This window comes from Lipotes vexillifer, unplaced genomic scaffold (genome assembly GCF_000442215.2).
Source record: "Lipotes vexillifer unplaced genomic scaffold, Lipotes_vexillifer_v1.1 scaffold539, whole genome shotgun sequence".
In the NCBI taxonomy this organism is placed as follows: domain Eukaryota; kingdom Metazoa; phylum Chordata; class Mammalia; order Artiodactyla; family Lipotidae; genus Lipotes; species Lipotes vexillifer.
Genome location: NW_006789542.1, coordinates 434,082 through 446,936, shown reverse-complemented (window position 1 = coordinate 446,936; position 12,855 = coordinate 434,082). Strand labels below are relative to the sequence as shown.

The window sequence follows — 12,855 nt, the reverse complement described above, 5'->3', positions numbered from 1 at the left end:
CAGGAATGAATCCAGCTGGGCAAGAAGTAAGGAAAGAACCCAGGAGCCCTGGGACCCCCGAGGTCCCAGCCACAGCCATGATTCAAGCTCAGGGTCAACTCCCGGGCCCAGGTGGACTGAGGTCCCCTGTAGACACAGCTCCCCGCAGGCCTGACTTTTGGCATATCCTCATTTCAGAGGGAAGACCTGGTGGCCTCTTTGGAGGAAATGTGACATCCAATGAAGGAGTCTTTTTCTGTTTTCTGGCTTTGAACCCTTTCAAAATTTCAAAAGCATTTCTTTTCTCACTCTAAAAGGGTTCATTACAGACAATTTAGAAAATGCAGAAAAGTAAATAAACAAAGCCCCCATAATCCTATCACCCACGGGTGACTACTGTTAACATTGCAAGGTATGTCCTTTTCAGTATATAATTGTTACCCAATTATAGATACAGTATATATCTATATAGCATATCATTATACTATACACTATATAGTATATAGCGCTTTCTGACGAAAGCACTTGAGGCTTATTTAGTAGCAAACAGCAAATTTCAAGCCACTGATCAGAAGGTGGGGACATCACATCCAAAAACAAAGCCTGGATCATGGTGTCATGATTGGGGCACTTAGGCCTCCACTTCTGCATTCCCTCTATCTCTCCCATCAGAATTGACCTTGAGAACTAGAGAAGGAGAGCTGCACACTACAGTCCACAGAAAACAGAGAGCTAACTATAGAACAAGACAATGGGAACTCATGAGCACAATGAAAACATGATAGCAGGTTTCAGAAGAAATCACAAAAGAACAACATAAATCATGCCATATAAACTTTTTAAAATTCTGAGGATTAAATAAAGAAAAACTAAAGTCATCTATCTGACAGACTGGAGGAAGCATTTGCAGCAAAGCCTTTGAAGAATTAATTAAAAAGAAAACAGTATGATGACCCTAATAACTAAATGAGAAAGGGATATAAACTGACCTTTTGCAAACATTACTAGTAGTCAAAGTTATTAACAATTTGGAAATGAGATGCAATTTCTTGAACTAAAATTTAGCAACTTAAAAGTATATTACCTAGTGCAGGTAAGGGTGAGGTGAAATGGACACTCAAATCCATCACGTGGGCAAAAAGTAAATCAGTACAACCCTTAGGAAAGTGATGGAGGGATAGCTAAAGCTTTGACCTGTTACATCAGTTGACTCAGTAATTCCACTTCTAGGAATCCATTGGTAAGGAAATACTCCTAAATACTGAAAGGTTTTATGAACATAGTTCTTTGCAATGTTATTTATAGTGGTGAAGGAAATGAAATGTTTGACACTAAAAGAATGGATCACTAATTTATAGTCCATCCATTCAGTGGAACAGTACACAGTTATTAATAAAGCTGTTTATGGAGACTATACTAACATGGAAATAATTACGATATAATGTTACACAGAAAATGGATACAAATGTATAATCTCCACTATTTTTAGCAAACGAACGCATCATTAGGCAAAATGAAATGCAGCCAGAAAAGATTAAAGGGAGAACCCAAATAGCAGTTTCTGGAGGAGGTGGGTTTTCTGGGCCTTTAAAATTTTATTCTAACCTACCCATATTTTTAAACCTTTATTTATATATATGTATGTTTTATGTAAATATGTGTATTTACATTAAATAAATTATAGTAGAACTCCAGGTTAAAAAATCAAGTTCAAAGTGGTACACCCAAGCATGAGGTCCCAGTGCCAACTGCTCTTCAGCAGGCTGGGATGGCTTTATGATCTCAAGGTCTGGGCAGCAGAAGCCTGCAGAGGCCATGAGATTGTCCAAGTGCATGCCTGTGCAAAAGGAGTGACTATCACTAAAGTGCCACAGAATTGGGCTTTTAAGAAAGCTCAGGGACTTCCCTGGTGGTCCAGTGGTTAAGACTCTGCACTTCCACTGCAGGGAGCACAGGTTCAATCCCTGGTCAGAACTAAAATCCCGCATACCTCGAGGCATGGCCAAAAATAAAATAAATAACAATTAAAATTTAAAAAAGAAAGCTCAAGATCAGGCAGACATAGCCTTGAGAAAAGACACTTAAAAGTCTTTGAAATGCTGAAAAGTACACAGTAAAGGGAGCTAACAGGGTTCAATATGTGTCCCCCAAAGGAGTTGGATATACTTTGGCAATGAATAATCAGAAAATGTAATAAAGAAAATAATTCCATACAGTAGCATCAAAATGAATAAAAAAACAAATTCTTTTAATGCATAACTTATACTCTGAAAGCCACAAAACATTGTTGAAAGAAATTAAAGATCTAAATAAATGGAAAGATACCCCATATTTGCTGATCAGAAAGACAACTTGATATTGTTTAATGAGAAATACTCTCCAAACTGATCTACAGATTCAACACAATACCTATCACAGTCATGCTGGCTACTTTGCAGAAACTGGCAACCCAGTCCTCAAATTCATATGGAAATTCAAGGGACCCAGAACTGTCAAAACAATCTTGAAAAAAAAAGAACAAATTTGGAAGACTCACACTTCATGATTTCAAAACTTTGTACAAAGTTACAGTAACTAAAACGTTGTGGTTCTGGTGCGAGAAGAGACTTAGGTAGGTGGAAGAGAATTGAGAGTTGTGAAGTAAACCCTCATATTTATGGTCAGTTGATTTTTTTGAAGATGGTGTAAAGACGATTCAATGAAGAAAGAATAGTCTTTTCAACAAATGGTGCTGGGACAGCTGTATGTCTACATGCAAAAAAAATGAAGTTGGATCCCTCACCACACCATACACAGAAACTAACTCAAAATGGATCAAAGACCTAAATGCAAGAGCTAAAACTATAAGAAGAAAATATATGAGTAAATGTTTGTGACTTTACGTTAGATGTGACATCAAAAAACACAAGCAACAAAAGCAAAAAGTAAATGAATTAGACTTCACTGAAACTAAAAACTTTTGTGCTTCAGAGAATACCACCAAAAAAAGAAAAGAACCCACAGAATGGGAGAAATTATTTGCAGAGCGTATATCTGATAAGAATATTTTTAAAATATTAGAATATTTTAAAAATATTTAGAATATTAAAAAAAAAAACCTCTTACAGCTCAGTAATAAAAAGACAGCTCAATTAATAAATGGACCAGAGGGCTTCCCTGGTGGCGCAATGGTTGAGAGTCTGCCTGCCGATGCAGGGGACACGGGTTCGTGCCCCGGTCCGGGAAGATTCCACATGCCGTGGAGTGGCTGGGCCCGTGAGCCATGGCCGCTGACCCTGCGTGCCCAGAGCCTGTGCTCCACAACGGGAGAGGCCACAACAGTGAGAGGCCCGTGTACAAAAAAAAAAAAAAAAAAAAAAAAAGGACCAGAGATCTGAATAAACATTTCTCCAGAGGAGATATACAAAAGCACATTAAAAAATGGTCAATATCATTAATCATTAGGGAAATGCAAATCAAAACCACAGTAAGAGATCTATTTAAAAAAGAAATAACAAGTGTTGGTAAGGACGTAGAGAAACTGGAACCCTTGTGCACTGTTGGTGGGGATGTAAAGTGGTACAGATGCTATAGGAAACAGTATAGTGGGTCCTCAAAAAATTGAAAATAGAATTACCATATGATCTAACAATCTGACTTCTTGGTATATACCCCAAAGAATTGACAACAGAGCCTCAGAAAGATACTTGTACACCCATGTTCACAGCAGCATTATTCATGATGGACAAAAAGTGGAAGCAACCTAAGTGTCCATTAATGGACAAATGAATAAACAAAGTGTGGTATATACATACAATGGAATATTGTTCAGCATTTAGAAGGATGGAAGTTCTAACATGTGACAACGTGGATGAAACTTGAGGACATTATGCTAAGTGAAATAAGCTAGTGGCAAAATGACAAATACTGTATGAGTCCACTTATATGAGGAACTTAAGAGTAATCAAGTTCATAGGGACAGAAAGTACAACAGTGGTTGCCAGGGCCTGGGGGAGGGTGGAATGGAGAGTTACTGTTTAATGGGTACAGAGTTTCAGTTTTACAAGATGAAAAGAGTTCTGGAAATGGTTGCACAACAATGTGAATGTACTTAACACTACTGAACTGTACACTTAAAAATGGTTAAGATAGTAAATTTCATGTTAGGTATTTATTACCACAATTTAAAATTAAAATAAATAGATCCATAAAAAAAGAACTTTACAGCAACAAATGGGCAAAGGATCTATTGAATAGCTGTTTCTCCAAAGAGATATGCAAATGGCCAATAACCACATGTAAAGATGCTCAACACCGTTAGCTATCAAGGAGATGCAAATCAAAACCACAGTGAAATGCCACTCCAAACCCACAAGGATGGCTATGATAAAAAAAAAAAAAAGGCAGATAATAGCAAGGATTAGTGAAGATGTGAAAAATCAGAACTCTCAGACACCGCTGGTGGGAATGTAAATTTCCTCTTTGGAAAATAGCTGGGCATTTCCTCAAAAGGTTAAATATATAGTCACCACAAGACTCAGAAATTCTAGGTATATACTCAAGAGAAATGAGAACATATGTCCACACAAAAACTTATACACAAATGTTCACAGCAGCAGTATTCAGAGAAGCAGAAACCCAAATGTCCATCAACTGCTGATTGGAGAGGTAAAATGTGGAATGGCCACACAGTGGAATATTATTAGGCAAACAGAAGGCATGAAGTACAAACACAGGCTACGACATGGATGAACGTTAAAAACATTATGCTAAGTGAAAGAAGCCAGTCACAAGAGACTGTATGATTCCATTTATATAATAGGTCCAGAAAAGACAAATGTATAGAGACAGAAAGTAGATTAGTGGTTGTCTAGGGCTGGGGGGTTGTGGGGAAATGGGGACTGCTAAAGGGCATGGGGTGTCTTTTGGGGGTGATGGTTGCATAACTCTGAATACACTAAAAAGATGGACTTGTACACTTTAAGTGGATGAATTATATGGTATGTGAACTATATCTCAATAAAGCTGTCATTAAAAAAAAAAAAAGGAGCCGGTGCCGGTTCCACCCTAATCGTACATACCAGAAGGCTGATCACTTTGAACCATAGACTACTGTGTTGCTGTGCACCTGGACTTTGAAGTGAATTTGTTTCAAGCCCACAGGCTGGCCTGCACACCGGGACTGGGGGAACGTGATGACTCCCCAAAGAGTGGCACAGGACATGGGGGCAAGTGGGAGTGTATCATGGCCTCCCAAACTCCCAGAGAGAAAAAAATGCAGTTAACTCTAGGAAACATTAAAATATCCAAGACTAGGTCTCTCACTGAAGCAGGCAGCTCCCCTCAGCCTCCCCACTCCATGCTGGTTACATAGCGGGGATGAGGGACTTCAGGGGGCTGCATTGTTGTCTGGCCCTTGGGTCAGAGTAGACCAAAGAGGGCTCCAAGTACCCTCCCTGCTTCCTTTGTGTTCCCCCAAATTCACATGTTGAAGCCCTAACCCTCAATGTGATGTATTTGGAGATGGGGCCTTGAGAGACTTAGATGGGGTCATGGGTGGGGGCCTCATGATGGGATTAGTGCCCATAAAAGAAGAGACACCAGAGGGACTTCCCTGGTTGCGCAGTGGTTCAGAGTCCGCCTGCTAGTGCAGGGGACACAGGTTCGAGCCCTAGTCCGGGAAGATTCCACATGCCGCGGAGCAACTTAGCCCGTGTGCCACAACTACTGAGCCTGCGCTCTAGAGCCCGCAAGCCACAACTGCTGAGCCCGTGTGCCACAACTACTGAGCCTGCGCTCTAGAGCCCGCAAGCCACAACTGCTGAGCCCGTGTGCCACAACTACTGAAGCCCGCCTGCCACAACTACTGAAGCCTGTGCCTCTAGAGCCTGTGCTCTGCAATAAGATAAGCCACCGCGATGAGAAGCCAGTGGACTGTGACAAAGAGTAGCCCCCGCTCCCCACAACTAGAGAAAGCCCGCGGGCAGCAACGAAGACCCAATGCAGCCAAAAATAAACAAATAAATAAATAAATTTATTTTTAAAAAAAGAAAAAAAGAAGAGACACCAGAGATCTTGTGCTCTCTCTCTCTCTCTCTCTCTGCCATGTGAAGACAGTGAGAAAGAAGGCAGCCATCTACAAGCCAGGAAGAGCGCTCCCACCAGAACCCAACTCTCTGGCACCCTGACCTTGGACTTCCAGCCTCCAGAACCGTGAGAAAATTAATTTCTGTTGTTTAAGCCACCCAGTCCATGGTATTTTGGTATGATGGCCCAAGCTGCATGTCTTCCATACCCAGGTTTTCCTGGGGATGACCACAGCCAGTATCCACCCGCTGGGCCTGGACCCACTGCCACCAAAAGGATACTGCCGCAGCTTCTGCTGCTGGTCCATGGAGCCCGAGTGATGGACGATCTTGCGCAGGCCCTGCACCCAGTGCTGGGCTTCGGTGGGCGATGGGGCGATGAGGTCTAGAGTATTGCGCTGGTCCTTGAAGACGATGGAGAAGCAGCGGTCCTCAGGCACGTCCCGGGCAAACTTCTCCAGGCCCTCTGAGCGGTGCCCCATCCGCACCTCCTGAATGTCCTCGATGGAGACTGCAAGAAGGGGGTGGAGGTGGGCAGAGAGAGCGGTGAGGGGCAGGAAGATGGGCAGAGCGGGGGACAAAAAGAGACTGAGGTGGAGAAGGAATGGGACACAGCTATAGCGTGCAGAGTGGAAACGCCCAGGCAGAGAGAGATTGACTTTAGGGTGGGAAGGGCACTTAGGGTCCCAGGCCTCCTGTTTCTGTGCTGGGAGGAAGCAGGGCCCCTGGGAGAGGAGTGGGGCAGGGCAGGGCTCTCAGACAGAGACAGGGAGAGACCATTCTGGAGCTTGGGGCCTGTGGCGGATAGGAGGCCACACACTCTCCTGTTGTGCTTGACTTTGGGCCCTTCGCCTCCCTCAAGACAGCCATGGGAGCCTCCAGGCCCCTCTCCTGACAGAGGGAGAAGTGCTTGTGTCAGGGGAGCAGCCAGGGCCTTACCCTGCATGTATCTGTGTGTCCTGATCTCAGGGAGCCCCTTGGCAGGAATGGTGCTCCAGGATCCCAAGAGGTAGACTGGAGGGTACCCCTGGGGGTCTGAGATGACATCATTCTGCCCTTGGGAACCAGGGGCGGGGGCTGTCCTGTCACAGCCCAACCTTCCAAGCTTTAGGGAGCAGCAAGGCCCTGCTCACCTGCCTGGAACCCCAAGGTGCCCTCCCTGGCCTGGCTGGGAGGGGCTCATGCTGGGCCTCCCCACATCAGGAGCCAGGCTCTGCCCCTGCCCCATCCCCATCCCCATCCTGAGCCATCCACGTCCATCTTTCCTGGGTCTAGACCGGCTCTGGCTGAGAGCCTGCCTGTCCTTCCCGGTGGTGGCCTCCTGGCCACCTGCAGGCCCCAGGTGTGTGGCATGTGCCTGTCCGGGAAGCAGGCTCTGAGGTGTGAGACACGCGAACCCTGGGCCATGTGGGATGCAGGGGATATCCCTGCTGAATCGCTCCACTCACAGCCTCCCGTGCCCCTCTAGGTCCCACACCAGCTGCAGCTGCCCCAGGCTGGGAGTGGAAACAGGAAGCCTGGGCAGTGGAGGCCAGCTCCCTCACCGGCACCGGAGAGAGAATCCAGACGCCTTCCCTGCTGATGATAATCCTTCTCTGCCTATGGGAACCAGAGCTGAGGGAGGCTAGTGGTGTCGGGATGGGGGCAACTTCCGGACCAGGAAGCAGAGGCAAAGAGAACTGGGGACTGCTCCCCACCCCCATCTCCTGGCCTGTTTCCCCGGTGGGGTGGAGCACAGTGGAGGGCAGTCTCACTGCTCACTCAGAGGAGGGAAGCAGCCCGACAGGCATGCTCAGCCCAGGCCTGTCTCTGGGTCTCTGACATGGAAAAAGGCCTCTTCCGGCCACGCTCCTCACCGGAGTGCATCTGGTGCCCAACCCCCAACCTGTCGCCCCTGTGGCCCCTCCTGTCAGGGTGCAGGCCCCTCACTCACGGCCCTTCCTCGTTCTTGCCCCTGCACCTTTGCTCACACTGGGTCTCCTGCCCGGGAGGTTCCTCCTGCCCTTGTGCTCCCGGCTGTGCCGGTATGAGGTTCCCAGCACACCAGCCCAGGTCTGGAAAGGCCCACATCTCCCACTCCTCAGTCTGCCCCCTGCCCACCCCCGCCAAGTGCTTGGCTCACACTGGGAACCATGCACGTGTACTGGCTGGGGGGTGGGCTCCCAGGAGTCCCCAGGGCTCAGACAGTATGATGTCTCATTCCCACGGTACCGCCAACCGCCAGCGTCTAACAGGAAACCCCATATCAGGGCAGAGGCCTGTGAAGGAACCTGGCTGGAGCCACAGACAGAGGCAAGTGTCTGGCCTGTGTTACGTGGCCAACAGGCACGCAGGGTAGTTTCCTGAGAGCGCTTCAGGCTCCATCCCCTCCCACCCTGCCCCGCCCTGCTCAGACCTCCCATGGCCCACTGCCCCCAGGACCTAGCCGGGGCTCTCCGCATCGGACCCTGCTCCTGTCCTGCCTCCCCTCTGACCTGCCACAGGCAACACCTTATCAGGTTTCTGTCCAGTGTCCTGGGGCCTGGCAGACCCTTCCTGAGACACCTTCAGTGGGCTGCCCCTCCCTTTTCTCCTGCCCCCTTCCCACCTGGGCCCTGTCACCTGTATCTGGTCTCACTTCCCAGAGACCTGCCAGTGGGCTGACCCTGCCTGCCCCATCTCCACAGCCGAGGGCAGGTGAATGGGTGAGGGATTTCCAGGGACTTGGACTGTGTGAGAAATCCAGCTGCAGTGATCCTTCTGTACCACCAGCCACACGTGGTTATTTAGATATAAATTAGTTAAAGTTCAGTAAAATTAAGAATTTGTGGGATTTCCCTGGTGGTCCAGCGGTTAAGACTCCACACTTCCAAAGCAGGGAGCTCAGGCTCAATCCCTGGTCGGGGAACTAAGATCCCACATGCCGTGCAGTGGCACAGCCAAAAAAAAAAGAATTCAGTTCCTCAGTCACATTAGCCACAGTTCAAGTGCTCAATGGCTACAGGTGGCTAGTAGCTGACATATTGGACAGCACAGATACAGGACATTCCCATTATCATAAAAAGTTCTTCTGGATAGCTTTGGTCTAAAATTTTCCCACCAAGTAAAGGTGCAGAGGGAACCTCTTATTTTACAAAATTTTTAGGGCATTTTGTGTAAAAGGGCAACAGCAGTTGGCAGAACTTTCTTCCTAAGACCTTGCAGGAGGCACTCTCCATCTGCAGGCCTGAGCTTTGGCTTCTTGGACCTTTTCTAAAGCTTCCAGAAAGCCCTCAGGTCCACAACCCCAAGGGAGCTGCCCAGCCAAGGCCTCTCTGTGCAAGTCCCAGCCCTGCTCCACCCCAGGCTCCCTTTCTGGCCCCAGCCCAGGGAGGAGCTGCCTCCTGCAGCCCCACCTCACATCCTGGTCACTGCTACCTGGAAGGGCCTTATCTGCCCCTGGACTTTGGGACTCACCACACCTGGGCCCTAGTCCTCCCTCCTTCCCTCCTTCCCTCCTTCCCACAAATGTCTGGGTGGTTACCTGGGAATTCAGGCAACACTGTCCAGCTCCCTCCCTACTTGGGAGCCCGGCTTTCCCCATCTGTGGTCATGGCTATGGAGTCCCACCCCCAAAAGGCTTGAGCATCTCCATCTGTGGTCCTTGGTCCATGACTGCCCTCTCTAGCCCAGGCTAGGCCTCAGTTTCCCTATCAGTGATTTAACTGGCTCCTCTCCCCAACCCTGGCCAGGCTGTTTCCCCATATCTGGTCCTGTTTGCATGACCAACCTCTGCCCCACCAGGCCAGGCCTCAGTTTTCTTACCTTTGGTCCTGGTCCACGACTGACCTCCAGCCCCACCCCACCCTGACCAGTGTCAGTTTCCCCAACCAAGCGCAGGTGCAGCACCCTGCCCCTCCCCCTGCAGCCCAGGGCACTCACACAGCTGGGACTCTGGGGTCCGCATGACCTTGTGGGACTCCTGCCAGATGGTCTTGCAGTCCTCCTGCAGCTTGTAGAAGCGTTCTCTCCGCCATGAGTTGGACTTCACCTTCAAGAGTTGGCTGCCCTTCAGCAGTGCCTGTAGGTCCTTGTCATCCTGTAGACCTAGGGGGCAGAGCTGGTAAGATGCTACCTCCTCTAGGGTCCCTGCTGCCCCAGGCCCCATGCTGGCCATGCCCACCACTGGACCCTCTCAGCCCATTTTTCACCAGCCTCATCCTCAGCTCTCTGTTCACTTCTCCCTCCATCACCCTTGTTCCAACCTGATTCTGGAGCCCTGCCTTCTCCAGGAAGGCATCTCTGTTGCCAGCTGAGGCCATGTAAACCTTTGGACACCCACCCACGCAAGGCCACACTTTATACACTATGACCTGCCACCCACAGCTGAATGGACAAAGAGAGGGCAGCTAATTCAAGAACACCTGGTTCCTGCGTGACCAGACCCCTAGGAAATGGCCTGGCTCTGAAAGACTTAGTGGGCTCCTCCTAGGGGTCAGAGTGACCTGAAGGAAGCTGGGACCAAAAGACCACCCTAGCCTATCACCCTGGCCACATGGAGTCCAGCAGCCAGCTCTATTCAGAGCCGATGGGCTACCTCACCTCACTTCTGGCCCCAAAACAAAATCTCTGTGGCTTTTCAGCAATCTTTATCCTTCTGCTCCAGCAAAGTGGTGGCATCAGGGACCGTGCGGGTCCAGTCTGAGGGGCCTGTGCCTAGGCCTATAGGCTTCTCCTTTCTGAACCCAGATCCCCAGCCCCTGATGGGCTCTCCCAGTTTATCCATGACCCCACTCCCTATGCCCCAGCCAGCCTGCTCCACACACACTCAGGACCTACAGAATCTTCTGGACCACTTCCCCGGGCCTCAGCCACCCACCCCCTATCCCTCCCCAATCTCCTGCTTCCAGTGGAGACACAGCCACGTGCTAACAGCCCACCACACCCATGGCTTCAGGAAACCTCCTTCCCTCTCTGTGCCTCTGTTCCCCCAACAGCACTGGGTAAGGAGGTGTCTCAAGGCCTCCTCAGAGGTGACAGTCTGATGTGACCTTCCCCCACCTTGGTCCCAGCTCTCTCCACCCCCTGCCTTAGTGCCAGCAGTTTCCCTCCAGCCCCAGGGGAGGCCTAGTGAGGGAGGAGGGGGCTCCTGCAGGATGTCCTCAACCGGTGGCTGTGGGGCTCAAGACAGAGGCCAGGAAGGGCAGTTCCCAGCCGCCGAAGGAGAGAGCTGCCTCAGCCTCAGCTCAGCCGGGGGATTCCACTGTCCTTTCCGAGGCTGAGGTCAGCTGGGGGGGCCGGTCATCTCCTTACCCTCTGGCTTCTGGCTGTACCGCCCCTCCCCGTCCCCCGGCTAGGACATTAGGACAAGCCACTGTGCATGGCACAGATGGGGCGGGGGCGGCGCACAGGGGCGGAAGGTGAGCCCCACCCTCCGGTTCTGGAAAAGGCTGTGAGCAGATGACATGTTCATCCTGTCCTGGAGCCAGACTGCGGCCCTGTCTGTGGTCAGGCAGAGATAAGTCCCCTGGCTGCCGACATGGCTTCCAGAACACAGACCTCGGTCCCAAGGTGGGTCTTGATATTAGTAGCCCTCCAGGCCGCTGGGCGACCTAAGCAGACACCTCCATCTCTGAGCCTCATTTGAGGCCCTTTTGTTTCTGAGGCCTCTGGGCTGCCCGCCCCACCTCCCTTGCTCCCTTAGCACCCAGAAGGTCTATGGGCCCTTTGCCCAGCCCCACTCATTCAGCTGAAGCACCTTCTCCTCCTGTGGGAGGGTGGTGCTGAGGGGCCTCTGAGCTCAGGGGCCCCTGGGTTGACCTTGCAGCCTCACCAACCTGCCCAGGCTAGTGGCACATATGGGAAGTGCAGAGGGGCTACAGTGCTAATAGGAGGCTGGCGGTGGGGGCAGTGCCAGGAGCCCTGCCCATGTACCTAGGGTGAGGCCTAATGGAAACAGAGTCTGGGACTCACAGCAATACACAGCTACACAGATATAGCCACACACATAACACAGTCACACACACCACACCACCGTACTCATCACACACTGCCATACACAACCGGGAAGAGACAATGGGCCACACACGGTGACACATATTACATGGAGTCACACACAGCCACACAACGTACAGTGCCAGAACATCATCGTTGTCATAATAATAGCAGTCACCATAATAATAATAATAGTTCATGTTTGAATAAGATCCTGTTCTTAGCACATGTATTTAATCCCTCGAACAACCCTGTGAGGAAGGCACTATCATTGTTCCCATTTTACAGATGATGAAACTGAGGCTCAAGGAAGTTACATGGTAGAGTCGGGACTCAGAAGCTTGCCCACAGGGCCAATGCTAGAAAACATTACCTTATACAGCCACCACTCAGGGGCATGCTGCCACAAAGAGTAACAGCAGAAAACCCACAGAACACACACACCATAACAGAGATGAAAGAATCACTCAGTCACCTGGGTCACCCACAGTCACACATGGTACACAGCATCACCCTGGATCGCACACTGTCACACTGGTGCCACTTGGTTACACAGCATTGCATATCATCATTGCTGCACAGTGGCCCCCACTACCATACAAGTGACAGAATCACCACTAGGTTTGTAAACAGGATGGTTTGGGGGTGGCAAGGCGCAGGGTAACCAATCCCCCCCACCCCAGTACTCACTCCATATGCCATGCCCGCAAACACAGCCCCACCGTGGGTCACACACTCACAGAACTATACAGGTCCAGTCCCCGAGATCAGGAACATACAGTCTGAGTCCTGTCCCAGCTGCCTTCCCAGCCTCCGCAGATCTCGGGGGGGGGGTGGGGGGGGGGCGCCCCGCATCCCT

The 12,855-nt window shown here is 49.8% G+C and overlaps 1 protein-coding gene across 1 annotated transcript in view; it reads right to left on the bottom strand.

Moving 5' to 3' along the window:
• Positions 1–12,855, bottom strand: part of PLCD1 (phospholipase C delta 1) — a 22,472-nt gene that overhangs the window by 4,069 nt on the left and 5,548 nt on the right. Inside the window, exons 2-3 of the mRNA XM_007462719.1 lie at positions 9,945–10,109; positions 6,327–6,555 (exon numbers count right to left, since the gene is read on the bottom strand). Coding sequence (XP_007462781.1) covers positions 6,327–6,555; positions 9,945–10,109 — 394 coding nt within the window. The remainder of the gene's footprint in view (positions 1–6,326; positions 6,556–9,944; positions 10,110–12,855) is intronic.